At 66.0% G+C, this 22,212-nt stretch overlaps 2 protein-coding genes across 5 annotated transcripts; one reads left to right on the top strand and one right to left on the bottom strand.

The window, feature by feature from the left end:
• Nucleotides 1–207: 207 nt before the first annotated feature.
• Nucleotides 208–13,411, top strand: FCHO1 (FCH and mu domain containing endocytic adaptor 1). 2 transcript variants are annotated; one of them, XM_054050583.1, is made up of 29 exons: nt 208–282; nt 1,478–1,524; nt 2,270–2,354; nt 3,284–3,375; nt 3,477–3,551; nt 3,634–3,775; nt 3,864–4,016; nt 4,305–4,409; nt 5,043–5,141; nt 5,233–5,329; nt 5,459–5,503; nt 5,587–5,659; nt 5,974–5,995; nt 6,084–6,138; nt 6,225–6,403; nt 6,490–6,514; nt 6,604–6,666; nt 7,065–7,107; nt 7,229–7,320; nt 7,404–8,015; nt 8,622–8,740; nt 8,844–8,949; nt 9,792–9,903; nt 9,993–10,148; nt 10,727–10,859; nt 10,949–11,148; nt 11,343–11,407; nt 11,500–11,664; nt 12,268–13,411. In XM_054050583.1, exons 3-29 carry the CDS (start codon nt 2,328–2,330, stop codon nt 12,288–12,290), a joined length of 3,078 nt encoding a protein of 1,025 aa, XP_053906558.1. In that variant the 5' UTR covers nt 208–282; nt 1,478–1,524; nt 2,270–2,327; the 3' UTR covers nt 12,291–13,411. The 2 variants fall into 2 exon arrangements, with proteins under 2 accessions (XP_053906558.1, XP_053906559.1); XM_054050584.1 differs by having other exon boundaries at nt 215–282; nt 2,252–2,354.
• A 52-nt stretch (nt 13,412–13,463) lies between these two features.
• JAK3 (Janus kinase 3) lies at nt 13,464–21,790 on the bottom strand. Of its 3 annotated transcripts, none has more exons than XM_054050580.1 (24): nt 21,351–21,449; nt 20,687–20,899; nt 20,463–20,586; nt 20,120–20,231; nt 19,499–19,644; nt 19,033–19,315; nt 18,820–18,942; nt 18,578–18,636; nt 18,250–18,361; nt 17,847–18,033; nt 17,416–17,537; nt 17,214–17,345; nt 17,050–17,134; nt 16,833–16,966; nt 16,401–16,539; nt 16,151–16,302; nt 15,503–15,653; nt 15,293–15,432; nt 14,870–15,059; nt 14,653–14,777; nt 14,371–14,543; nt 14,177–14,294; nt 13,948–14,058; nt 13,464–13,858 (listed from the first exon to the last, which is right to left on the bottom strand). In XM_054050580.1, exons 2-24 carry the CDS (start codon nt 20,889–20,891, stop codon nt 13,742–13,744), a joined length of 3,240 nt encoding a protein of 1,079 aa, XP_053906555.1. In that variant the 5' UTR covers nt 20,892–20,899; nt 21,351–21,449; the 3' UTR covers nt 13,464–13,741. The 3 variants fall into 3 exon arrangements, with proteins under 3 accessions (XP_053906555.1, XP_053906556.1, XP_053906557.1); XM_054050581.1 differs by having other exon boundaries at nt 13,465–13,858; nt 18,578–18,735; nt 21,351–21,790; XM_054050582.1 differs by lacking the exons at nt 19,499–19,644; nt 20,120–20,231; nt 20,463–20,586; nt 20,687–20,899; nt 21,351–21,449 and having other exon boundaries at nt 13,465–13,858; nt 18,250–18,399; nt 18,579–18,636; nt 19,033–19,162.
• Between the last annotated feature and the right edge of the window lie 422 nt (nt 21,791–22,212).

Genomic DNA, 22,212 nt, shown 5'->3' with positions numbered 1-22,212 from the left:
ATTGCGGTGTGGCAGCCCCAGGGGGAAGGGGGGGGCCCGGCGCCAGAGGTACCGGCACGGGCGGCTCCGCACCCTCCCCGCATCGCGCCCAGGCGCGGGGCGGCGGCCGCTTTAAATATGCAAATGACCCCCCCCCGCGCGCGGCGGCGGCCAATGGGAGGCGGGGCCGGGGGCTGAGGGCCAATGGGAGGCGGCGAGGCGGGAGGGGGCGGGGCCAGCGCGCGCCCCTGGCGCGGTCCCGGCGCGGGGCGGCGGCGGCGGCGGAGCGGGGCGGCACCGCAGGTGAGTGCGGCCCCGCCGGGGGGTTGTGTGCAGCCCCGAGAACCCCCCCCCCCGCGCTGAGCATCCCTCCTCTCGGAGCTGGGGTGCAGCCTTGAGCCCCCCCCCGCGCTGATCATCCTCCTCTCGGAGCTGGGGTGCAGCCTTGAGCCCCCCCCCCGCGCTGAGCATCCTCCTCTCGGAGCTGGGGTGCAGCCTTGAGCCCACCCCGCGCTGATCATCCTCCTCTCGGAGCTGGGGTGCAGCCCTGCGCCCCCCCCGCGCTGAGCATCCCTCCTCTCGGAGCTGGGGTGCAGCCTTGAGCCCCCCCCGCGCTGAGCATCCCTCCTGTCGGAGCTGGGGTGCAGCCCCGCGCTGCAGAATCCCCCTCCCTGGAGCTGCGGTGCAGCCTTGAGCCCCCCCCGCACTGAGCATCCCCCCTCCCCGAGGCTGGGGTGTAGCCCTGCGCCCCCTCCCCGCGCTAAGCATCCCCCTCCCTAGGGCTGGGGTGCAGCCCTGAGCACCCCCCGCCTCCGAGCATGCCCCCTCCCCGGCTCGGATCGCGCCCCCTCCAATAAAAGCCCCCCTCCCCAAAGCAGCACCCCCCCCTCCTGCGGGGCAGGTGCAGCGTCGGTGCTTTCCCTCCTTCTTTTAGCGGAGGGAGTGCCCGTCGTGACCCCCCGCGGTGCCTCCAAGGGATCCGTTCCCCGGGGGGGTGGGGGTGTCGTGTCCCGTCGCCCCCCCCGAGCCGGGCAGGTACTCAATTCCGCCCCCCCCGCAGTCCCCCAGCCCCTTGGGGGGGGGCACCTACAACCCCTGCAGCCCGGGCTGATGAAGGTCATGGATGCGGGGGGGTCCTGGGGTGCCCCTGCCGCACCCCCCCCCCCCCCATCCCAGCCCCCCCTCGTCCCCGGGAGCTCGGTGGCCGGGGACTTTGCCCGGTGGCGATGGCTTTGCGGTGTCTGCAGGCGCTCGTGACCGGCAGCGGGTGGGGGTCTGGTGACCCCCCTCTCACCCCGGTGTGTACCCCCCCACCCCAGTGTCCCCCCCAGTGCCTTATTCCTCCCCCAGCCTGGCCGGGGGGGGCTGGGGCGCTGAGCACGCCCCGCTCGTGACACAGGTGGCTGAGCCCATGCAGGGGGAAAACAGACCTGGGGGGGGACAGCAGTGGGATTTGGGGGGGCTACAACAGGCCTTAACCCCTCTCTTTCCCCCCCAGACCCGAGGATGATCGGGGGGGCCCCGCAAGCCCCCCAGCACCCCAGGGTGAGTGGTGCCCCCCTCATCGCGCCAACCCCAGCCAGGCGTGGGGGTTCGGTTTCCTGTTTTTCTCCAGTGGGTGCAGGGCTGGGGGGGCACAATCTGGGGGTCCCCCCTGCCGATTGCGAGGGGACTGCTCTGCTGGGTCCATTTGGGGTTGGATCTGAGGGGGGGGAATGCCTGGATCCCAGTTCAGGGGGGAAAAGGGGCTCCCTGGGGGGGTGGGGGTCACAAGTGGGGGGGTGTGTGCACAACTTGGGGGTCTCCCCTGCTGAAAGTGGGGGGGGTGCTCTGCTGGGTGAACCCTCCCGGTTCATTTGGGGTTTGTGTGGGTGCCTCGGTCCCAATTCTGGGGGGGAAAGGGGCTCCCCATGGGGGGTGGGGGCGGTTTCGAGGGGGGTGGATTGGGGGGGGGGGTGGTTTTGGGGGGTAGTCCTGGGGGGGTGGGGGTGCCGGGAGCAGCAGCCGCTGCCGTGCAGCTCATTTATTATTTAGCTGCGTATCTGGTGTCGGGCCCAAGCGCCACCGCCCCCCCCCTCCCCGTGACCCCCCCATATCCTTTGGGTGCTGCACACCGTGGGGAGGGGGGGCACGGAGGGGGGGAGCCCGTGGTTTCCATGGCCACAGGGCTGCGCTTTGCTGGGAAAAGCGATAAATATTGGGAAAAAGCAATAAATGCAGGCGGGGGGGGGCAAAGGGGGGTGTCCCAACTCACACCCCCCCCCTTGCAAAGAGCCTGGTGTGTGCGCAGGGCGCCGGGAGCTGAGCTGGGGGGGCCCTGCGCCGCCGCGTGACCCCCCGCCACCAAGATGTCCTACTTCACCGAGCACTTCTGGGTAAGCCTGGACCCCCCCCAATCCATGAGTGCGCCCCCACATCACCATGGATGCCCCCTCCATGGGTGCCACCGCCGTTAATGGGTGCTGAGAGAACAGGGGGGCGACGGTATTGGTGGATCCCCCCCTTGTAATGGGGGTGCCCCCCCCACCCACTTTGTCCCCACATCACTCTTGTCCCCACGGGGATCCCCGGGGGGGGATGTTGGCATGCACTGTGGCCGCTGCTTCCTGCTTTGTCTCGGCAGCTGCCGGCACCTTCCGCTTCCCCCGTGCCTCAGTTTCCCCAGGGTGGGGGCACCAGCATGCTGCCCGCCCCCAGCCCGTTCTGGGAGGTGCACCCAAACCAGCACCCGGTGTCGGGGCTCAGCCCTCCCCCTCCTGCCCTGGGGCACCCAGGGACCCCCACTGCCCACCCCCCCAGCACCCTGGGCATTCCGGGCCACTCGGCCCCCTTTTTGGGTGTTTCTGCCCCTTTTGGGGCATTGCATTTTTTCCATCCATTTTTGGTGTGTTTCCATCCCTTTTGGGGTGTTTTTCCACCCCATTTTGGGTGTTCCCACCCCATTTGAGGTGTTTCTGCCCCTTTTGGGGTGTTTTTCCATCCCTTGTTGACGTGTTTGTGCCCCCTTCTGGGGTGTTTGTGCTCCTTTCTAGAGTGTTTCTGCCCCACTTGGGACGTTTTTCCATCTTCTTTTGGGGTGTTTCTGCCCCTTTTGGGGTGTTTCTGCCCCTTTTGGGGTGTTTTTCCATCCCTTTTTGGGGTGTTTCTGCCCCTTTTTGGGGTGTTTCCTCCCCAGTCGGTGCTTCCTCCCTCTTTGGCAGGTTCTCCCGGTGGTGGCCCCGTCCCGGGGGGTTCTGTTTGGGGGTCCCTGGATGCTGGGGGTGCCGGGTGGGTTTTGGGGGGGCTGAGGGCGCTCCCCTCCCAGGGCGAGAAGAACCACGGCTTCGATGTGCTCTACCACAACATGAAGCACGGGCAGATCTCCACCAAGGAGCTGGCTGACTTCGTCCGCGAGAGGTACCAGCGAGGAGGGGGCCCTACCGGGCAAGAGGGTTCCCCAAATCTCTGGGTTGGGGGGGTCCCCAACATCGTCTGGCTCTGTCCCCACCGTCCCCCAGGGCTGCCATCGAGGAGAACTACGCCAAGGCCATGGTGAAGCTGTCGAAGATGGCCACCAACGGGACCCAGCTGGGGTAAAGCGAGGGGCTGAGAGGGGTTGGAGCATCTAGATTGGGGGGACAAACCCCCCAACTCATTCCTTCCCCTCCTGCCCAGGACCTTCGCGCCGCTCTGGGAGGTTTTCCGCATCTCCTCGGACAAGCTGGCCTTGTGCCACCTGGAGCTGATGAAGAAGCTCCACGACCTCATCAAGGAGATCTCGCGCTATGGCGAAGAGCAAGGCCGGGTGCACAAGAAGGTATCGCGCGTCCCCCCTTTTCCTCCGTCCCATCCTCTCCCACCGCACCCCGGCAGCCCTGCCCACCCCTCTCCCGTGTCCCCCCCAGTCCAAGGAGGAGGTTTCGGGGACGCTGGAGGCTGTCCAGCTCCTGCACGGGGTGGCTCAGCTGCTCCCCAAGTCCAAGGAGAGCTACCACAGCAAATGCCAGGAGTACGAGCGGCTGCGCAAGGAGGGCACCAGCCAGAAGGAGATCGACAAGGTGGGGCCTCACGCGTCCCCCCGTAATGCTCTCTGCTTCTTCCTACCCCGGGGATGCTCCCTGTTTTTCTCTCTCCCCTGGGACACTCCCTGTTTCCCCCCAACCCGAGAAACTCCCGCTTTTTCCTGCCCCTACGGATGCTCCCTGTCCCCCCCACAATGGTCCCTGCCTCACCCCATGCTCTCTGCTCCCCCCACGAGGGTCCCTGTCCCCCCCGGATGCTCACTGTCCCCCTCCCTGACCCCCCCGGGTCCCTGTCCCCCCCTCAGCCCCTGCTCGGTCCCGCAGGCAGAGCTCAAGTCCAAGAAGGCGGGCGAGGCGCTGCGGAGGGCGGTGGACAAATACAACGCTGCGCGCGCCGACTTCGAGCAGAGGATGCTGGACTCGGCCATGGTGGGCAGTGCCGGGGCGGGGAGCGTGGGAGAGAGGATCCTGGTGGATGCACGGGGCATGGGGATGGGACACCAGGGCTGGGCACGCCTCCGCGGTGATGCCACCCATGGGGTGTGCCACCATGGTGAGCCCCATTCCCATGGCTGAGCTCGTCTCCCTGGGCACGTGCCACCTTGGCTGAACCTCACTTGGCGATGCCAACGCCTAGGGATACTGGGAATGCTGGCCCTTGAGGACATCCCACCCTGCCTGAGCTCCAGTCCTTGCAGATGTCCCACCCTGCTTGAGCCTCATTCCTTGAGGTCATCCACCTTGACTGATCCTCATTCCTTGGGGACATCCCACCCTACTTGAACCCCATTCCTTGGGGACATCCCACCCTACTTGAACCCCATTCCCTGAGGACATCCCACCTTGACTGATCCTCATTCCTTGGGGACATCCCACCCTACTTGTGCCCCATTCCTTGGGGACATACCACCCTAGTTGAACCCCATTCCTTGGGGACATCCCACCCTACTTGAACCCCATTCCTTGGGGTTGCTGTCCCTTTGGGGACCTCCCTTCCCTGTCCACACACCAACCCCTGGGGACATTCCAGCCTGGCCAACACCCACTTTCTGCCCCCTCCAGCGCTTCCAGGAGGTGGAAGAAGCCCACCTACGCCACATGAAGGGTCTCATTGGCTCCTACTCGCACTCCGTGGAGGACACCCACGTCCAGATCGGGCAGGTGGGTCCCTAGGGAGGGGTACCAGGTTGGGGACAGCTGTGTCCCCCTTTCCTTTATGATGTCCTTCACCTTTTTTTCTTTTATCTTCCAGGTGCATGAAGAATTCAAGCAAAATGTGGAGAACATTGGCACAGAGATGTTGCTGAGGAGGTTTGCTGAGAGCAAGGGCACGGGGCGAGAGCGACCAGGTGAGGTGGTGGGCAGCATCCTGGTGGGCTCCCCCCATTTTCATGAGGCCGATGCTCATGAAGGGGGGAGCATCATCCTCAGGCAAGGATGGAGCCGTGGTGGTGGGTTGATCCCGCTCTTGGTGGCAGGAGCGTTGGATTTTGACGAGTACCGGCTGGCGCCAGCGCAGGAAGGCAAGTACGTCTGCACCCAGCAGCCCCACGCCGGGGAACTTGGGCTGAGGGGAGCTTCTCACTGCTTTGTGCCCCCTCCTCAGGACCCAAAAGGAGCCGTAGTAAAGCTTTCCGGATCCCTGGGTTGAGTCGAAAGGAGAGGGATCGTGATGCTGTGTAAGATCCCTCACATCCCCGTGTCCCTATATCCTTGCGCCCCTGCATCCCCGTGTCCTGTGTCCTCACAACCGTGGATCCCTGCATGCCTGTGTCCTGGCATCCCTGCATCCTTGATCCTCACATCCATGCATCTCTGCATCCCTTCATGTCTGCATCCCTACATCCTCGCATCCCGTGTCCTCGTATCCCTGCGTCAGCTCCCGCATCCCTTCATCTCTGCATCCCCACTTCCTGTGTCCTTATATCCCCGCATCCCTGTGTTCCCACATCCTCGCATCCCTGGATCCTAATGCTGCCCCTCTTGTTGCCAGGGAATCCCCGGATGCCGAGGTGGTGAGTATCCCAGTACCAGCCCTGGGCTTGTTGTTTTCCATACTGGGAGGACTGGGGAGCGAGCGCCTCTCCGAGCATCTCCCCGCAGGGCTGCCCGGAGGTGGACGAGGACGGATTCACGGTGCGCCCCGACGTCTCACGCAGTATCCTTGGATGCAGGGGAGGGGGTGATTTTCGGGGTGCCTATGGGGGCTTCCAAGCATTGGGCGTTGCCTTGACGGGGGCTCAGCCGAGGCGGAAAACCACGTCTGCTCCTCCAGTGACTCCGACTATGACGAGGATGAACCCCGCAAGTTTTACGTCCACATTAAACCCGTGCAGCCCCGCGAGGCGAGCGGCAGTGCCGAGGCCACCGTGGAGCAGCTCAAGGCCACCGTGGGGAACCTCATCCTGCCCCCCAGCTTTGGGGTGAGCCTGGGGGGCACACAGGGGGCTGCAGGGTCCCCGGGGTCTGTGCCGGGGCCGGTTGACCCCCTGTCCCCATTCTCTTGCAGGGCACCGTCAAGCGCCAGTTATCCCGTAAGTGCCACCGCGGGCGCGTGGCCGTGGCTCGGGGGTCCCCGTGGCTCCGTGTCCCCTCGCGCTGCCTGTCCCTGTCCCTTCCGCAGGGCACGTGGCATCCCTGACCCCGGCTACGAGCGATGTGGAGCCTGAGGGGACGCTGGCGGCCGGTGAGGCGGTGCTGGGGGGCCTTAGGGACGGGGAGGGGGTGTCTCAGGGATGCAGGGGGGTCCTGAGGATGTTGGGGGGGGTCCTGGGGATGTGGAGGAGCCCAGGGTTGCAGGAGACCCTAGGGATGCTGGGGGCCGGTCCTGGGAATGAGGGGTGTCCCAGGGATGCAGGGGACCATGGGGGATGTGTATGTGGGGGGGGTGTCCTGGGGCTGCGGGGGGGTCCCAGGGATGCCAAGGACACTGGGTGTGCCGGGGTGTCCTAGGGATGCAGGGAAGTCCTGGGGATGCCAAGGGGGATCCTGGGGGTGTTGGGGGGTCTCAGGGATGTGGGAGGGTCCCGGCAATATGGGGACAGTGTCTCTATGACCCCCCCGGCATGTCCCCTCTCCCCACAGGTGACAGCGCAGGGAGGGGGTGTCCGGCGGCGCAGGGGAGCAGGTACAGGGCAGGGAAGGCTCGGGGTGCCGTGGGGCATCGCACCCCATGCTGCTGCCCCTGAGCCCCCTCCCAGGGTGTTCCCGGGTGGGCGCTGAGCCTCTGCTCTCCCCCCCCGGCGCAGTGGCCCTGGCAAAGCCCCCGCAGACGCTGTGCCCCCCACTGCTCTCTTCGGACCCCCCCTGGAGTCGGCATTCGAAGCGGAGGATTTCCCGGGTGAGGATTCAGGGGGTTCGGAGCAGGTTGGAGGGATCTCAGCATCCCCACAGCCCCCCAACACGGTGGTCTCCCCCCTGCAGCCCCCCCCCGCGCCTACGTCCTCACCTCTTCTTCCTCCCCCTTCTCCTCTTCCTCCCCGGAGAACGTGGAGGATTCGGGGTTGGATTCACCCTCACACCCCGCGCCCGGACCCTCGCCGGACTCGAGACCCTGGACGCCGCAGAGCCCCCTCCCCAAGCGGGGGGGCTCCATGGACGCCCCACCGCCGCCGCCGCCCGCTGCCTGGGTGCCGCGACCCCGCAGCCCCGCCGGCCGCCTCCCCGAGCCCCCCAGCTTCGCCGTCTTCACCAGCGCCGGTGCCGAGGGGCTCTGGGAGGCCGCGGTGTCGGCACCCCGGGGGCGCAGCCGCTGCGCCAGCGGCCCCCTGCCCTTTGAAGCCCCCCCAGCCCGTGAAGCCCCCTCGCCTGACCCTTTTGGGGAGCCCCCGCCATGGGGCAGAGCGCGCAGCCCCAGTGGGGACCACCCTCCTCTGCCCCGTCCTTCCTCCAACTCGGCCTCCTCTTCCTCCTCCTCGCCGCCCCCCCCCAGCGGGAGGGAGACCCCCAGCCCCTCGCCGTGGGGCGGCCAAGGCTCCGCCGTGGGGCTGACGGAGGGTGGCACGACGGCAGCTCCCGCGCCACAGCCGGAGCCCGGTGAGTGACGGGGGCAGAAGCTGCACCCCCTTATCCTTATTCCTACCCCCCATCCTTATCTCTGTCCCCCCCTTGTTTTATATCTGCCCTCCCATTCTATTCTTATTTCTGCCCCCCTTTACCCTTGTCTCTGCCACTTATCCTTATTCCTACCTCCATCCTTATTTCTGCCTCCTTATCCTTATAATTGCCCCCCCTTATCCTTATCTCTGTCCTCCCTTACCCTCGTCTCTGCCCCTCATTCTCTTATCTCTGACCCTCCTCATCTTTTTCCCCTCTCTTTATCATTGCACCCCCTTATCCTTATCCCTGTTTTCCTTCTCCTTATCTTTGCCTCCCCTTACCCTTATTTCTGCCCCCATCCTTTTCTCTGTTCCCCCTCTTTTTTTTGCCCCCCCCCTTACTTTTATCTCTGCCCCCTCTCACCCTTATCTCTGCCCCCCCTTACCCTATCTCTGCCCCCCCAGCAGGGCGCAGGGTCCTCCCCAGCCCCGTCTTGGCTGAGCCCTGCCAAACTCGTGGCACCGGTGGGGCCCTTCCGCAGCCCCCTGGGGGGACCCTGCCATGGCGAATTTCTCCCCTGCCCCCCTCTCTGTGCCCCCCCAGACGCTCCCCCCGCCTGGCCCAGCGCAGCCCCCCGCGAGGTCCCGCTCGTGGCCCCCCCTCGTCGCTCCCGCTCCAAGAGGCCGGTGGCCGGCGCGGCCGCGGGCAGCAACACCGACCTGGTGCGTGGCCGGGGCGGGGAGCGGGGATGGGCTGTGGGACCCCCAGGGTGGGGGGCAGACCTGGAACCCCCCTCATCCTCCTCGACACCGTCTCGCCTTGCAGTCGCGCTCGCTGAGCCCCTCGCCCTCCTGGAGCTGCGGCCCCTCACACTCGGCGCCCGCCAGCCTGAGCGAGAGGGGCTTCTTCGCCGTCTCCCAGCCGGCACTCGGTGGGTCCGAGAGGGTCATGAAATCATGGAGTGGTTGGGTTGGAAGGGACCTTCAAGCCCACCCGGTTCTACTCCTGTGTGTCCTGTGAGCGAAGAAGCAGATGAGGATGAAGATGAGGAACCCCGTGAGGGGAGGAAGGATGGGGCTCTCGGGGGAGGCACAGGGCTGCCCTCAACCGCGCTCAGTTTTGAGCCCTTCACTCCAAGGAGGACATTGAGGGGCTGGAGAGCATCCGGAGAAGGGAATGGAGCTGGGGAAGGGGCCGGAGAACGGGGGTTGTGGGAGCGGCTGAGGGCCCTGGGGGGTTTGGCCTGGAGGAGGCTGATTCTGGGGCTGAGCAGGGGGGCTCCCCTCATCCCAGATGTTCCTGAGGTTGGACCCACCCAACACGCAGGAGGAGAGCGACATGGTGCCCTGTGCCCAGGCGCCTGGGATGGAGCCCACCAAGGGTTTGAGAGCTTTTGGGGCCACTCAGACCATGAGGAGGGTTGATATTTGGGGGCAGGACAGTTTCATAGAACCATGGAATGGTTTGGGCTGGAAGGGACCTCAAAGCCCATCCAGTTCCATGAGGAGGGATACCTCCCACTGGATCAGGGGCTCCAAGCCCCATCCAACCTGGCCTTGAACCCCTCCAGGGATGGGGCAGCACCACTGCTCTGGGCAACCTGGGCCAGGGCCAACCCACCCGCACAGCAAAACATTTCTCCCCAAGATCTCATCTCAATCTCCCCTCTTTCAGCTTAAGAAATCTGAATATTTCAGGCTATAATACAATCTGGGGGCTGGGAGCCGCGGGGTTGGGGTCCCATCCAGGCTCTGACCCCCTCTGCCTCCCCAGGACTCTCGCGAGGTCCCAGCCCCGTGGTGCTGGGCTCGCAGGATGCGCTCCCTGTGGCCACCGCCTTCACCGAGTACGTCCACGCGTACTTCAAGGGGTGCGATGCCGACAGGTATGGGGGTCCCGGGGGGGTCGGAGGACCCCCCTGAGCTGCTCTGTCCTGCCTGGGCCACCCGCTGACCCCCGTCCTGTCCCCAGCAGCTGCCTGGTGAAGGTGACGGGGGAGCTCACCATGTCCTTCCCTGCCGGCATTGTCCGCGTCTTCAGTGGGACCATGGCCCCCCCAGTGCTCAGCTTCCGCCTGCTCAACACCGGTGCCATCGAGCAGTTCCTGCCCAACGCTGAGCTGCTCTACAGGTGTGGGGACGCGGTGGCACCGTGGTTTCAGCTGCGTGGGGACACCTGAGCAGCCTGGACCCTGGGGGATGCAGTGATGGGGAGCTGGGATTGGGATATCGGGGTGCCTGGGGGATGCAGGGACCTTGGGAGGTGGTGGGTGCAATGATGGGCGCTGGGATGGGGCTCCAGAAGGGACGTGGGCACACTGGGAGCTGGTGGGTGCAGTAATGGGAGCTGATGTGGGGGTACAGGGTGGGGCAGAGGCATCTTGTGGGTGCAGCGATGGGGAGCTGAGTACTTGGGCACATGGGGTTCCCGGGGATCCTGAGCATCCTCAGGAGCTGGTGGATGCGATGATGGGGAACAGGGATTGGGGTACAGGGAGTTCCTGGGGTTCTCAGGGGTCCTGGGCATCCTCAGGAGCTGGTGGGTGCGGTGATGGGGAGCAGGGATTGGGGTACAGGGGGGTTCCTGGGGTTCCCAGGGGTCCTGGGCATCCTCAGGAGCTGGTGGGTGCGGTGATGGGGAGCTGGGATTGGGGTGCTGGGTTTCCCAGGGTGCTCAGGCTCCATTGCTGCTCTGACCCTGTCCCGCAGTGACCCATCCCAGAGCGACCCCAGCACCAGGGACTTCTGGCTGAACATGGCAGCGCTGACCGGGCACCTGCAGAAGCAAGCGGAGCAGAGTCCGGCCGCCTCCTACTACAACGTGGCTCTGCTCAAGTACCAGGTGAGCCCTGGGACGCCTGGGTCCCCAGCCCAGCTCCTGGGGACAAGAAGGTCTCGCTGCCCACCCTGAATTCTCCCTGACCCCCCCAGTTCTCGCGAGCGGGCCCCGGCTCGGCACCGCTGCGGCTCTGCGTGCGCTGGGACTGCTCGCCTGCTGCCACGCGGGTCAGCGTCGAGTACGGCTACAACGCCAACGCCCTGGCCCTGCCCGTGCCCCTCGCCAACGTCCACGTCCTCCTGCCCGTGGAGGAGCCCGTCACCAACCTGCGGCTGCAGCCCGCGGCCAGCTGGTGAGGGGACACAGGACTGGGGGTCCAGCACCCCCAGGGTGGGATACGGGGACACGGAGCTGGGAAAAGGGGACCCTGAGATGGGATGTGGGGGTGCTGATGGGGTGAGGGAGGCAGGGAGGTGGAAATAGAGTGGATTTGGAGGAGTGGGTGAGTGGGTTGGGGGTCCGGAGGACGTGCCAGTGTCCCCACAGGAACCTGGAGGAGAAGAGGCTGCTTTGGAGGCTGCTGGACCTCCCCGGCGCCCCGGGACAGGGAGGTGAGGCTGCACCCACCCTGCTCAGAGGGCAGGGGCGCAGGGTCTGCGCTCAGCCCCCGCCGACCCCCCAACCCCTCCGCTGTCGCCCCTAGGCTGCGGCCGGCTCTCGGCCAGCTGGGAGCCCCTCTGTGGGCCCAGCAAGCCAAGCCCAGTGGCCGCCCAGTTCAGCAGCGAGGGCAGCACGCTGTCGGGCGTCGAGGTGGAGCTGGCGAGCACCGGGTACCGCATGTCACTGGTCAAGAAACGGTTCGCTACAGGTACAGCTGTTGGGGTCCCTGCCCCATGGTCCTGGGGGGTGCAGGGTCCTCTCCGCATCCCGTGTAGGGTGCATGAGGTGCCTTGGGGTGCACAGAGTCCCCTCCCCATACCCTGGAGCGTGCATGGGGTCCCCTCCCTGCTCCCCGAGGCCCTGGGGTCCATTCTTGAGGTGCATGGCGTCCCCTCCCTGTTCCCCAAGGCTCTGGGGTCCGTTCTTGGGGTGCATGGGGTCCCTTCTCTGCTTTCCAAGGCTCTGGGGTCCGTTCTTGGGGTGCATAGCATCCCCCTTTCTGCTTCCCAAGGCTCTGGGGTCTGTTCTTGAGGTGCATGGGGTCCCCTCTCTGCTCCTCAAGTCCATGGGGTCCATTCTTGGGGTGCATGGGGTCCCCTCACTGCTCCCCAAGGCCCTGGGTGCACAGGGTTCCCCCCTCCACTGCCCCACGTTCTGTTCCCCCCTCTCTGGGCGATGGCCAGTGTGGCCAGGGTTGAGGTAGCCCAGTTTGGGGCCAACACTGCGCACTGTCCCCTCAGCGATGTCCACCCCCACCCCAGGCGCACGCACCCCACCCTCGCAGCCCCCCATCACCCCCCTTTCTCCGCAGGGATCTACCTGGCGGGGTCCTGAGCCGCCCCCCCGCCGGACCCTCCGAGCTCTCCACGCCTCCCCTTTTGGTTGTGTGAACTGGAAACACTGGTCGGAGGGTGGCTGGGAAGGGGGTGCTGCTAGGTGGGAGCCCCCCCTCCTCCTCCTCTCCCTTCGGTACCCCCCCTCCCCAATTCGGTGGTTGTCACCATGTTGTCTCCTGCTGCCCCGCAGTCGGTCCCCTCCGCCCTCCCCTGTGCTGTGATGGGATTGGGAGCTGCTCTTTTATTAAACACTTTTATTTTCTAATAACCCCCCTGCTGGCTCCCGCCTGCCTTCTGCCGCGGAACCCTCCAGACTCCTCCTTGGAAACGGGGCTCAGTGCGCAGCTCCCTGGGAGCTCGGCCAGGGGAAACTGAGGCACGGAGCCAGCAGCGCCCTTTCCTCGTGCCCGTGGGTGCTGCTGCCTCACCTGCGGTGGGCGGACAGATGGACAGAGAGGGGGTCTCATGGCACTCGGGAGTGGGAGGATCCCCCCAGGAGATCCCTGTGCCACAGGGGGGAGGAGTGGGGCGAGGATGGCCCCGAGCTGGCTCTGTGGTTGATAGGGTATGGGGGTGCTGGGGGGTTCCTGGTTCTTTGTGGTGCAGCAGGTTCTGATCTGGAGCTCCTGGGTGCTGGGATGGGGCTCCTGCCTTGGGTTTAGGGGTGGCCAAATCTGCTGGCTCTGCGACAAGGTTCTGGGGGGTTATTTGGGGGGATTCCTGGCTCTTCGTGGTGCAGTGGGATCCAAGCTGGAGCTCCTGGGTGCTGGGATGGAGCTCCTACCTTGGGTGAAGGGTGGAATCACCGGCTTTGCAACAAGGTACCGGTATCTCAGGGGTTCCTGGTTCTTTGTGGTGCAGCGGCTTCTGATCCAGAGCTCCTAGGTGCTGGGATGGGGCTCATCTCCCACCCTGGACACTGCTGGGTGTCACCACACGCTTATCCTGCTCCAGACCCATTTCTACCTGGTTTTACCCCAGATTTGCCCTCCTGTGGCCAGGGGAGACCCAAGGAAGAATAAATGAACCTGTGTTGTTAATGAGGACGTGGGGTCTGGAGCCTTCCTGGGGGGCAGGGAGGACAGGGCTGGCTTGGGGGGGTTCATGGGCTAAGGTTGCATCCCCTCCTCCCCCTGCATCCCCTCTCTCTCTTTGTCCCCTCTCCCCTCACCCCAGCTGCCAAATTTACCAAACTTTACTAGAAAATGGCCAAATCCTGCCACGCTGGGGTCAGAGACGGGGAGAAGGGGGGCAAAAGACAAGCGGTGTTGCAGGGGGGGCCTCTCCCTGCAGGGGGGAAGGGGCTGCCCTGCATGGCGGGGGGCAATGAGGGGCACCCGCTGCCACCCCTCCAAGGGCACTGCGGCATCGCCGTGGCCGTGTGTCCGTCTGTCACCGCCCGGTGCTGGGGAGGGCGGTGGGTGTCCGCAGTCCCAGCCAGGGAGGGGGCTACCCCCGTGCTTTGCTCCGTCCATCCCGCAGCGCCTCGAGCTTGGGCGCCAGCTCCCCAAAGGTGGGTCTGGTGTTGGGGGTGAAAGTCCAGCAGCTCAGCATCAGCGTGTAGACCTGCGGCCACAGCGATGTCAGGGGAGCAGGGTGGTCCCAAGGGCCACCACTGGCCCCCAGGACCCCACCAGCCCGGGCAGGGCTCTCACCTCCACGGGGCAGCCGGCCGGTGCTGGGAGACGCCGGTTGTCCTTCAGGAGCTCCAGCAAGTGGCAGACGATCTGCGTCGCCTTCTCCGTGCCCATCATGCGGAGGAATTCCTACGGGGACATCTGTCAGCTTGGGGCCACCATGGCCGGATGGAGGGGCTCAACCCAAAAGTAACAGGTCTGGAGTGGGGGCAGCGGGATTCCAGCTCCAGGGAGGGGAGGGTCTCACCTCCGAGGGGCTCTTGTTCTTGTTGCTGTAGGTGAAGAGCTCATAGAGGAGGACCCCAAAGCTCCAAATGTCAGATGCCCGCGAGAAGATGTTGTCTGCCAGGGATTCGGGTGCGTACCTGCCAGGAGGAGGGTGCTGAGCACCGGATCCAGCTGGGCCAGCAGCCCCGTGTTCCCCCCTGGTGCCACTCTCACCAGAAGACGGGGCTCTGGCCAGGTTCCCGCACCACGTAATAGTCCTTGTCCTGCGGCAGCAGCTTGGCCAGCCCAAAATCTCCAATCTTGACGTGGGTCTCACTCTCCACCAGGATGTTCCTGCTGGCCAGGTCCCGGTGCACGCACCGCTGCGCCCCCAGGTACTCCATGCCCTGCACGGGGTGCAGCCACTCGGTGGGGTGGGGACCCAGCAGCATCCCCTGGGGCTCAGCCCCGCTGGCCCGTGCCCCCGTGCCATCGCTCTGTCCCCATCCAGCCCACCTTGCAGATCTGCCAGGCGTAGAGGAGCAGGCTCCTGTGGTCCAAGCGGGGCTGGTTCTTCTGCAGGTAGTCCCGCAGGCAGCCGTTGGGCAAATATTCCATCACCAGCCGCAGCCCGCGCCGCCCTGCACGCGCATCCGTCACCCGCCAGCCGGGATGCAGGCAGAGCTGGGGCTGGGGGCCCGCAGCATCGCTCCCTGCCCCGCGCCGTGCTCACCCCGGCTGTAGCAGACACCCCGGTACTGGACAATGAACTCGTGCTGCAAAGAGTGCAGGATCTGGATCTCCCTCTTGAAATCCCGCAGCTCCTTGGCCGAATCCTGCTGCAGCTTCTTCACCGCCACCAGCTCGCCCGTGCTGTCGCCCAGCGGGTCGTAGCGGCACAGCTCCACGCTCCCAAAGTTGCCCTGGCCGGGGAGAACCAGGAGGAGATGCGGGATGCCCCAAGAGACCCCCACCCAGTGTCTGCTGCCCCTCAGATCCCACACACAGGGCGCGAACCAGGCTTTGCAGGGCAAAGCATCCGCGCCACAAGCAGAGGATGCTCCGTGCCCCGAATGGAGGTAATGGGGAGGTTGTAAGAAACTCATGCGTGGAGTCTTGCATGTGTGCATGGGATGGGGCCTTCTGCCCCCCTCACCTTGCCCAGAAGGGAGATGTACTTGAGATGCCGCTCCTCAAACTGCGTGGGGTCCTGGCTCACGGCGAGGGGCTCGTACCCCCAGAAGCTGTCCCAGAGTGCCACGTCGGTGGGTGACAGGTCTGAGAGCAGCTCGTAATCTGGGGGAGGGGGTGGTGAGGGCACAGTGGGGGTCCAGATCCCGCCCTCCCCCACTGTCCCAGGGCTCACCAGAGGTGATGAGGCTGTTGAGGTCCCGGATGAGGGCGCGGAAGCAGGGTCGCCGGTGGGGCTGGTAGTCCATGCACTGCGTAATGAGGGTGGCCAGCTCTGTCCACTTTGGTGCAGGGAGCTGGAGGCTATTCTGGTAGAACTCCAGCTTCTGCGGGGGTGGGAGAGGGTGCTCAGGCTGGCTCTGGGGTGCCCGGCCCTGCGGTCCCCTCAAACAGCCCCCACGCTCCTCCCCAGGCCGTGCAAACCCCTCACCCTGAGCATCACCCAAGGGCTGTGGGGCAATGGGCTGGCGGGGGGTTGGTTAGTGTCGGTCCCTGCAGCACTGGAATTGGCAGACACCCCCATTGCACCCCCTGCAAGACCCCAGCTTGGGTGCCCATCTCCCACCGGCGATGCCCCTTTTCCAGTGGGACCCGGGTCACCAGGACCTTTGGCCAACAGGGGAGTCCTGTGGTGGGACAGGCGGCACGTGGTCTTCTCGGGGTAGTGGGATGAGGGCAGAAGGGTCGGGGCAGGAGGGTCCGGGTGCAGTGGGATGGGCCAGGAGGGTTGGGGCAAGAGGATCTGGATGCGATGGGATGGGGAAGGAGAGTCAGGATGCCGTGGATGGGGGCAGGAGGGTGCAGTGGAACGGGGCAGCCGTACCTTCTGGGGCTCCAGCAGGCTCACGGGCATGTTGCCACCACTGAAGATCTCCCAGAGCGTGGCCCCAAAACTCCACTTGTCAGCTGGCAGCGACAGGCTCTTGGGCTCACTGAGGCACTCGGGGGCCACCCAGGGGATGCGCTCCACCAGCACTGGGGAGAGGGGCATGGCCTCGCTCAGCACCCGCGGGGGGGACCCTGCCACCCCCCTGCCACCCCCCTGCCACCCCCCTGCCACCTTTGGCACTCACTCTCCTTGGCCAGGATGGTGACGCTGACGCCGGGGTCGTTGAGCTTGATGAAGGGGGGGCTGCCGCTGGCTGTGTCCCCCTCCCGGGTCAGCAGCACCTTCTTAGCGGAGACGTTGCCGTGGGTGATTTTCTTGTCCTCCTGGGGAGGGGAGAGGGACCGGGACCCTCAGCGCAGCCCTGGCCCGTGGGGCAGTCCCGTGCACGGGGCTGAGCTGGTGCCGAGCCGGGAGAACCGACCGGGGCGTGAGGATGCGATGCATGGGGGCTGTGGAACGCGGGGGCGTGGGTGCAATGGGTCATGGATGCACAGATGCTGAAGGATGTGAATGCACAGGGGGTGTGAGACATGGATGCATGGGAGCTCTCTGAGACACCGGAGCTGCGGGACACGTGGATCATTGACACTCGGTGCCGTGCCGGCTGCAGGCTCACCAGGTAGTTGAGGGCGTATGCCAGCTGCTTGGCCACCTGCATCTTCCAGCTCGTGGTCACCTTGCCCTCGCCTTGATTCTTCTTCAGGTAGAGGTCCAGGGGCCCGTGCCTGACGTACTCCTGCACCATGATACCTGCGGAGGGGACGGCACTGGCGGGTCCAGCGCGCGCCCTCCCGGCGGCGTGGTGACACCCGGCGAGGGCGACGGGCACTCACTGTCCTTCCCGAGGCTGACGCCGTGCAGCAGGACCAGGTGCTTGTGCGAGAGCTGGCTCATGATGCTGGCTGCCTCCAGGAAGGACTGGGAGGGGGGAGAGGCCGGCTCAGCGGGGGTTGTGGGGACCCCCCGGTGCTGGGTTGGGGGGCTGCCGCCGCCTCACCTCGGAGCAGTTGCGGTGGCTGCTGTCCATGACCTTGAGCACCACCTCGGTCTGGTAGAACCCATCCTCCTCCCGGTCCCGTTTGACGCCCTTGTAGATCTGGGTGAAGGAGCCCTGGCCCAGGCTCTCGCCCTGCCGCAAGGATATGCTGAGATGGGGGTCCCTGTGCACCCGGACCCACCCCCCAACACCCCCCCCATACCCGTGTGAGGCTCTGGGGGTCGATCTTGTGGAACATCATCTGGTTGAGGCTGCGGCGGAGGGCGGTGGGAGAGCAGGGGGCCCGGGGGCAGCCGCTGCGTACGATCAGCAGGTTGGACTTCTCTGAGGAGGGGGGAAAATGCAGCCGTGAGGGGTGGGCGGTGATGTCGCAATCTGCCGTGTGATGTCACAGCTCGCTGCGTGATGTCATGCAGCTCATTTTCACATCACGCAGCCTGCTCTGTGATATCACCGTCTGCTCCGGGACGCCGTACAACCCGCTCTGTGACATCTCACGGCTCATTTTGTGACACCACGCAGCCTGCTCTATGATGCCACGGAACCCCTCTGTGACATCCCCCCAGCCCACTCCGTGATGTCACACCCTGCTTGGTGACAGCCCTGTGCCATCCCCCGTCCCGGCAGCGTCACCTTTGGGCAGGGGCGCGCAGCAGGCAGCCAGGCGCATGCGGGCACCCTCCGCCTGCAGCCCGCAGCGCCCGTAGGTGCCCAGCAGCTCCCGCAGGCTGCCGAACCGCCGGGCCACCCCCGAGAGCCAGAAGTTCCCGTCCTCGTCCCTGCGGATCAGGCAGCGCTTGTAGTCCTGGCCGGAGCGGGTCTGTGGGGTGACACTGGGCTCAGCGGCACGGGGTCCCTCCGGGAGTCCCCAAGCGCCTCCTGCTCTGCGGGTGCCCGTGGTGGCAGCGCAGAGGTGGCACCGTCCCAGCCAGCATCAGGTCTCAGCCCTGCATTTCCCTCCCAGTCACACCCACTGCACCCGGCACGGGAGCCTGTGCACGCCGGTGCCCCGGTGCCCAGCCGGTGCCGGTCTCACCTCGGCACAGACGGTCAGCACGTAGCTGTCGAAGTCCTGCGGGCTGCGGCGCAGCAGGTAAAGCCCCGGGCGGCTCCCGGCCACCTTCAGCTTGTGCACCGCGAACTCGGAGCTGTAACGGCAGGGCTGGGTCGGGCACAGCGTGGTCCCCGTCGGAGACCCCATCACTCACCCCCTCCACCAGTGTCCCAACCCAGAGGGCACCAGGGTGCCATCGGCATCACCAGGATGGGGACCGGTGCTCACCGCTCTCGTGGCTCCTACCCAAGTGAATTCTCCCCTCATCGCCTGTGGGTTGCGGGTGGTGATGGGGGGTCCCGGCACCCACCTGATGGGCCCGTGGCACTGGTTCTCCAGGTCCTCCAGGAGCCGCGGAGGAGCCACCTCCTTGCAGAAGTAGTGGTGGCTGTCGGCCGTCAGGCGGTAGTAGCCGTCGATGAGAGCCACAAAGGATCGGGCTTCCCGCAGCGTGGGGAACTCCACCTCCTGGGGCCAAGCCGGAGGTCAGCCCCACACCAGTTCTGCCCCTCCTGCCCCACCAGGGTTCCCCCCACGCCACCCCCATCTCACCAGCACTCGGTTGTCCGTCTTGGTGAGGGTGACGATGCGGTTCTCCACGGGGCCACCATCCCGGCTCGCCTGCTTGATGCTGATGTCGGCGATGTCGGGGAAGTCACAGAAGTGCTGGCGGCTCTGATGGGGACACACGACCAGAGATGCTCTCTATGTCCCCCCATCCATCCCACCACAGGATCCCTCCCAGGTGCAGCCATCACCCCACACCTCAGAGCCAGAGCAGCTCCAGGAGACACCGTTCTCGCCAGCCACGTGGATGGTGATATCCGCGGCGGAGCCAGGCGAGCGCACGTGGAAGCTCTCCTCCACCCAGCGCTGCTGCAGCCGCTCGAGGTCCAGCAGGTACTTGAGCTTCAGGTAGCGCCCGTCGGTCTGGCAGCGCCCGATCTTCTGCAGGGATTTGTTGAAGCAGCGACGGATGCGCTTGCGGGTGAGGAAGCTGTGCTGCTGGATCTGGCACCGCAGCGGCTCCGGGATGCAGGACTTGTAGCTGCCGGGATGGGGAGGTGAGGCAGCCGTGGGTGTCGGGCTGTCCCCGGGGATGATGCGTGGACCCCAGGGATGCTGAGCTGTCCCCAGGGATGCTGGGTGGTCTCCAAGGATGCTGGGTGGTCTCCAGGGACACTGAGTTGTCCCCAGGGATGCTGGGCTGTCTCCGCAGCCCCTCACTCACCTGATATGGTTGAAGACCTCGTTGGGGCTCTGCCGCATCTCCTTGGCGATGCGCAGCATGTCCAGCACGGCCAGGCTCAGGCACTCCTCCTGCGTGGGCAGGCTCAGCGCCACCGCCATGCGTCCCTCGATGAAATCACTGCGGGACTGGGGAGGGAGGAGAGGCTGCGTGGGGGTTCCCTGTGCCAGTCCCCCCCCTCCCCCGGGGATGCTGCAGTCAGGACCCCTGGATGCACCCCAAGGCCCCTCATCTCCTCACGAGGCCGTGGCAGCCTCATCCCCTCAGGTGCTTTCAGGGTGGCCCCTGCAGCCCCCCCCTCACACTGGGGTGGTGAAGTGACTCCAACATCAGCCCAGGGGACACAGTGACCCCCATCTCAGCAATGTGGGGTGCCCCACACCCAGCATAGGATGCCCACGAGCAGCTCCAGCAAAGCCAGGCAGCAGGAACCTCATCCTGCAGGCGTTGTGGGTGCTGGAGGAGGAGGGTGGTACAGCCCAGGGCGGCGAAGAGCATCGCTCTGCTGAGCTTAACACGTCCTACACCCCTGGGAAACCACCTGGGACCTCACCCCACAGCCCCAGGTGCTGAGGCCATGGATGCCACCCTGGCAGGGCTGACCTGGGCAAACAGGTAATCGATGGCCGGGTAGTCCAGGATGGGGCCGGCCCGGTCGTTCAGCAGCTGAGAGCGGTGGGACTGCCCCAGCCCACACCAGCTGGGGAAGAAGAACCTGGTGATGGGGAAGAGCAGAAGGGGCTCACATAGAATCATGGAATGGGTTGGGTTGGAAGGGACCTCAAAGCCCATCCAGTTCCAACCCCCTGCCACGGGCAGGGACACCTCCCGCTGGATCAGGAGGCTCAGAGCCCCGTCCAACCTGGCCTTGAATGATAGCACAGCCTCTATCAGCCATCAGAGACTCCCCAGGGGGCTGGGACATCCCCGTCCCCGCGGGCTCTACCTGATCCTGTACACCACGACCTGGCTGCAGGTGTCATCGACGGTGAAGAGGTGGTTGGGGGGGAACCAGCAGCTGAGATCCTCGGTGGCCAGCGCGAAGAGCGGGTGGCAGACGGGCAGCACGCCTGGGGACAGAGCGGTGCTGTCGTCACCCCGGCTGGGGACGGGCACGGCCGGTTCCTCGAGCCCGTGGCCACTGCCCTGAGCCCACTGGACGATGCTCACCGCAGGCTTTGGCGGCGCGGACGCACAGCTCCTCGGCCGTGTACTCGCCGAAGGTGAAGTTGAGGACGCCAGCGGCAGTGCCGGGGGGGCTGCGCGGCGTGGGCCCCTGGTGGTACAGGTACACCTGGAGGGTGCCGGTCTCGGTGGAGGAGAAGCTGCAGGAGCGCTCCCCGATCAGCGGGGTCTCCTCGCCCAGCGGGGCCATGGCAGGTGCTGCAAGGATGGGGGGCTCAGCACTGGGGTGCTGAAAGCATCGTTCCTCTCAGTGTGATCCTCGTGTGAGGATTTCCCTCATCATCCTCTCTACCACCATCTCCATCATCCTCTCCACCATCTTCTCCACCATCTCCACCTCTCATCCATCATCCCTACTGCATTTCCTTCATCATCCTCTCCTCTGTGGGGTAAAACCCCGCAGCCAAGCCTGCAGCACCTCCAGGGCTGGGGTCAAGTTGAAGGGGAAACTGAGGCACAGAGCTTTTTCTCTGGGTGCATGGATAAATCCCCCTCCCCGTCCCATCCCTCGCCACCAGCCGGCCCGAGGCCGTGTGCCCGTGCTCTGCATCACTCCATCACTGCCCTGCGTGGGCAGAGAGGACTCAGCACCATCCTTGTGCCCAGCTGGGCTGCTGGCGCTGCAAAGCCCCCCGTGCCGGTGTGGTACCTGCTGCCGTGCCGATGGCCTCGCTGGCGCCCGTGTGCACCGGCGCGGGGTCCCGGGCAGGGCTGGGTTTCCTGGCCTGCGTAGGTGGCTGCTCGGAGCCTGTGTGCGAAGGAGCATCAAAAAATCCCCTGGGTGACTTCCTTCCTGCCCTCAGCCTCTGCAGCGGCGGCTTCCTGGCGAGGGAGGGGGCAGAAAGGAGCCACCCAGGGTGCAGGGAGCAGCCCCGGTGGAGGGGCGGGGGTCCAGGTGCCCTGCTTGGTGCTGGGCACCCCACTGAGCCCCGATGGACCGGGGCACCTTGCCGGTCCTGCTGCCTCCTGGCAGAGCATCGCCCACCGCTGTGGTACCCGGGGCACCATATGGGCACCGCAGGGACGGGCGATGCTCTGCGGGGGCATCCCAGCCCCCCTCCTGTCCCGCCTCATGGCGCGGGGTGAGGGGCAGCCCCCCGTCCCCCCTGCCCCCCATGGCTGGGACCCTCCCTCCCAGCCCCGCTGAGATGGGTTCAGCCTCTCCAAGGCGATCCCGGGGCGCAGCCATCCGTGCCTTCGGGCTGGGCGCGTGCCGGGCACCGGCGCCGCGTGGCGTCGCACGCACATGGCGGATGTGGCTGGGCCCAGCAGCCACCGCTCCGTGTTTTTCTCCTTTCTGACGCTCTAACGAGCTCGGCAGGGAGAAGAAGCGGGGGCGAGGCAGGGAAGGGGGCCCTGCGCCCCAAGAATGGGCGTTGGGGTCAAAGCCAGAGCCCAGGGAGCAGGGACACCCCCTCTGCCCCACGGGGACACCACTGCAGCTTCATCCCCACCTCAGGGCTCTTGCCTGGTCCCAAGCCCAGGTTCATCCCTGGGGTTCAGGGCAGGGG

This window comes from Cuculus canorus, chromosome 27, assembly GCF_017976375.1.
Source record: "Cuculus canorus isolate bCucCan1 chromosome 27, bCucCan1.pri, whole genome shotgun sequence".
NCBI lineage: Eukaryota > Metazoa > Chordata > Aves > Cuculiformes > Cuculidae > Cuculus > Cuculus canorus.
Note: the sequence above shows the minus strand (reverse complement) of the source record. Positions and strands in the feature narration are given on the sequence as shown.

What these genes read in the sequence shown, in the direction of transcription:
- FCHO1 (XM_054050583.1), top strand. Translation starts at nt 2,328, where the DNA reads ATGTCCTACTTCACCGAGCACTTCTGG. An exon ending in AATCCCCGGATGCCGAGGTG is followed by an intron (nt 5,996 to 6,083) that starts GTGAGTATCCCA and finishes ATCTCCCCGCAG; the next exon opens with GGCTGCCCGGAGGTGGACGA. An exon ending in TGAGGGGACGCTGGCGGCCG is followed by an intron (nt 6,667 to 7,064) that starts GTGAGGCGGTGC and finishes CTCTCCCCACAG; the next exon opens with GTGACAGCGCAGGGAGGGGG.
- JAK3 (XM_054050581.1), bottom strand. Translation starts at nt 20,891, where the DNA reads ATGGCCCCGCTGGGCGAGGAGACCCCGCTGATCGGGGAGCGCTCCTGC. An exon ending in GAGGTCTTCAACCATATCAG is followed by an intron (nt 19,316 to 19,498) that starts GTGAGTGAGGGG and finishes CCATCCCGGCAG; the next exon opens with CTACAAGTCCTGCATCCCGG. An exon ending in GGCCAGAGCCCCGTCTTCTG is followed by an intron (nt 14,295 to 14,370) that starts GTGAGAGTGGCA and finishes TCCTCCTGGCAG; the next exon opens with GTACGCACCCGAATCCCTGG.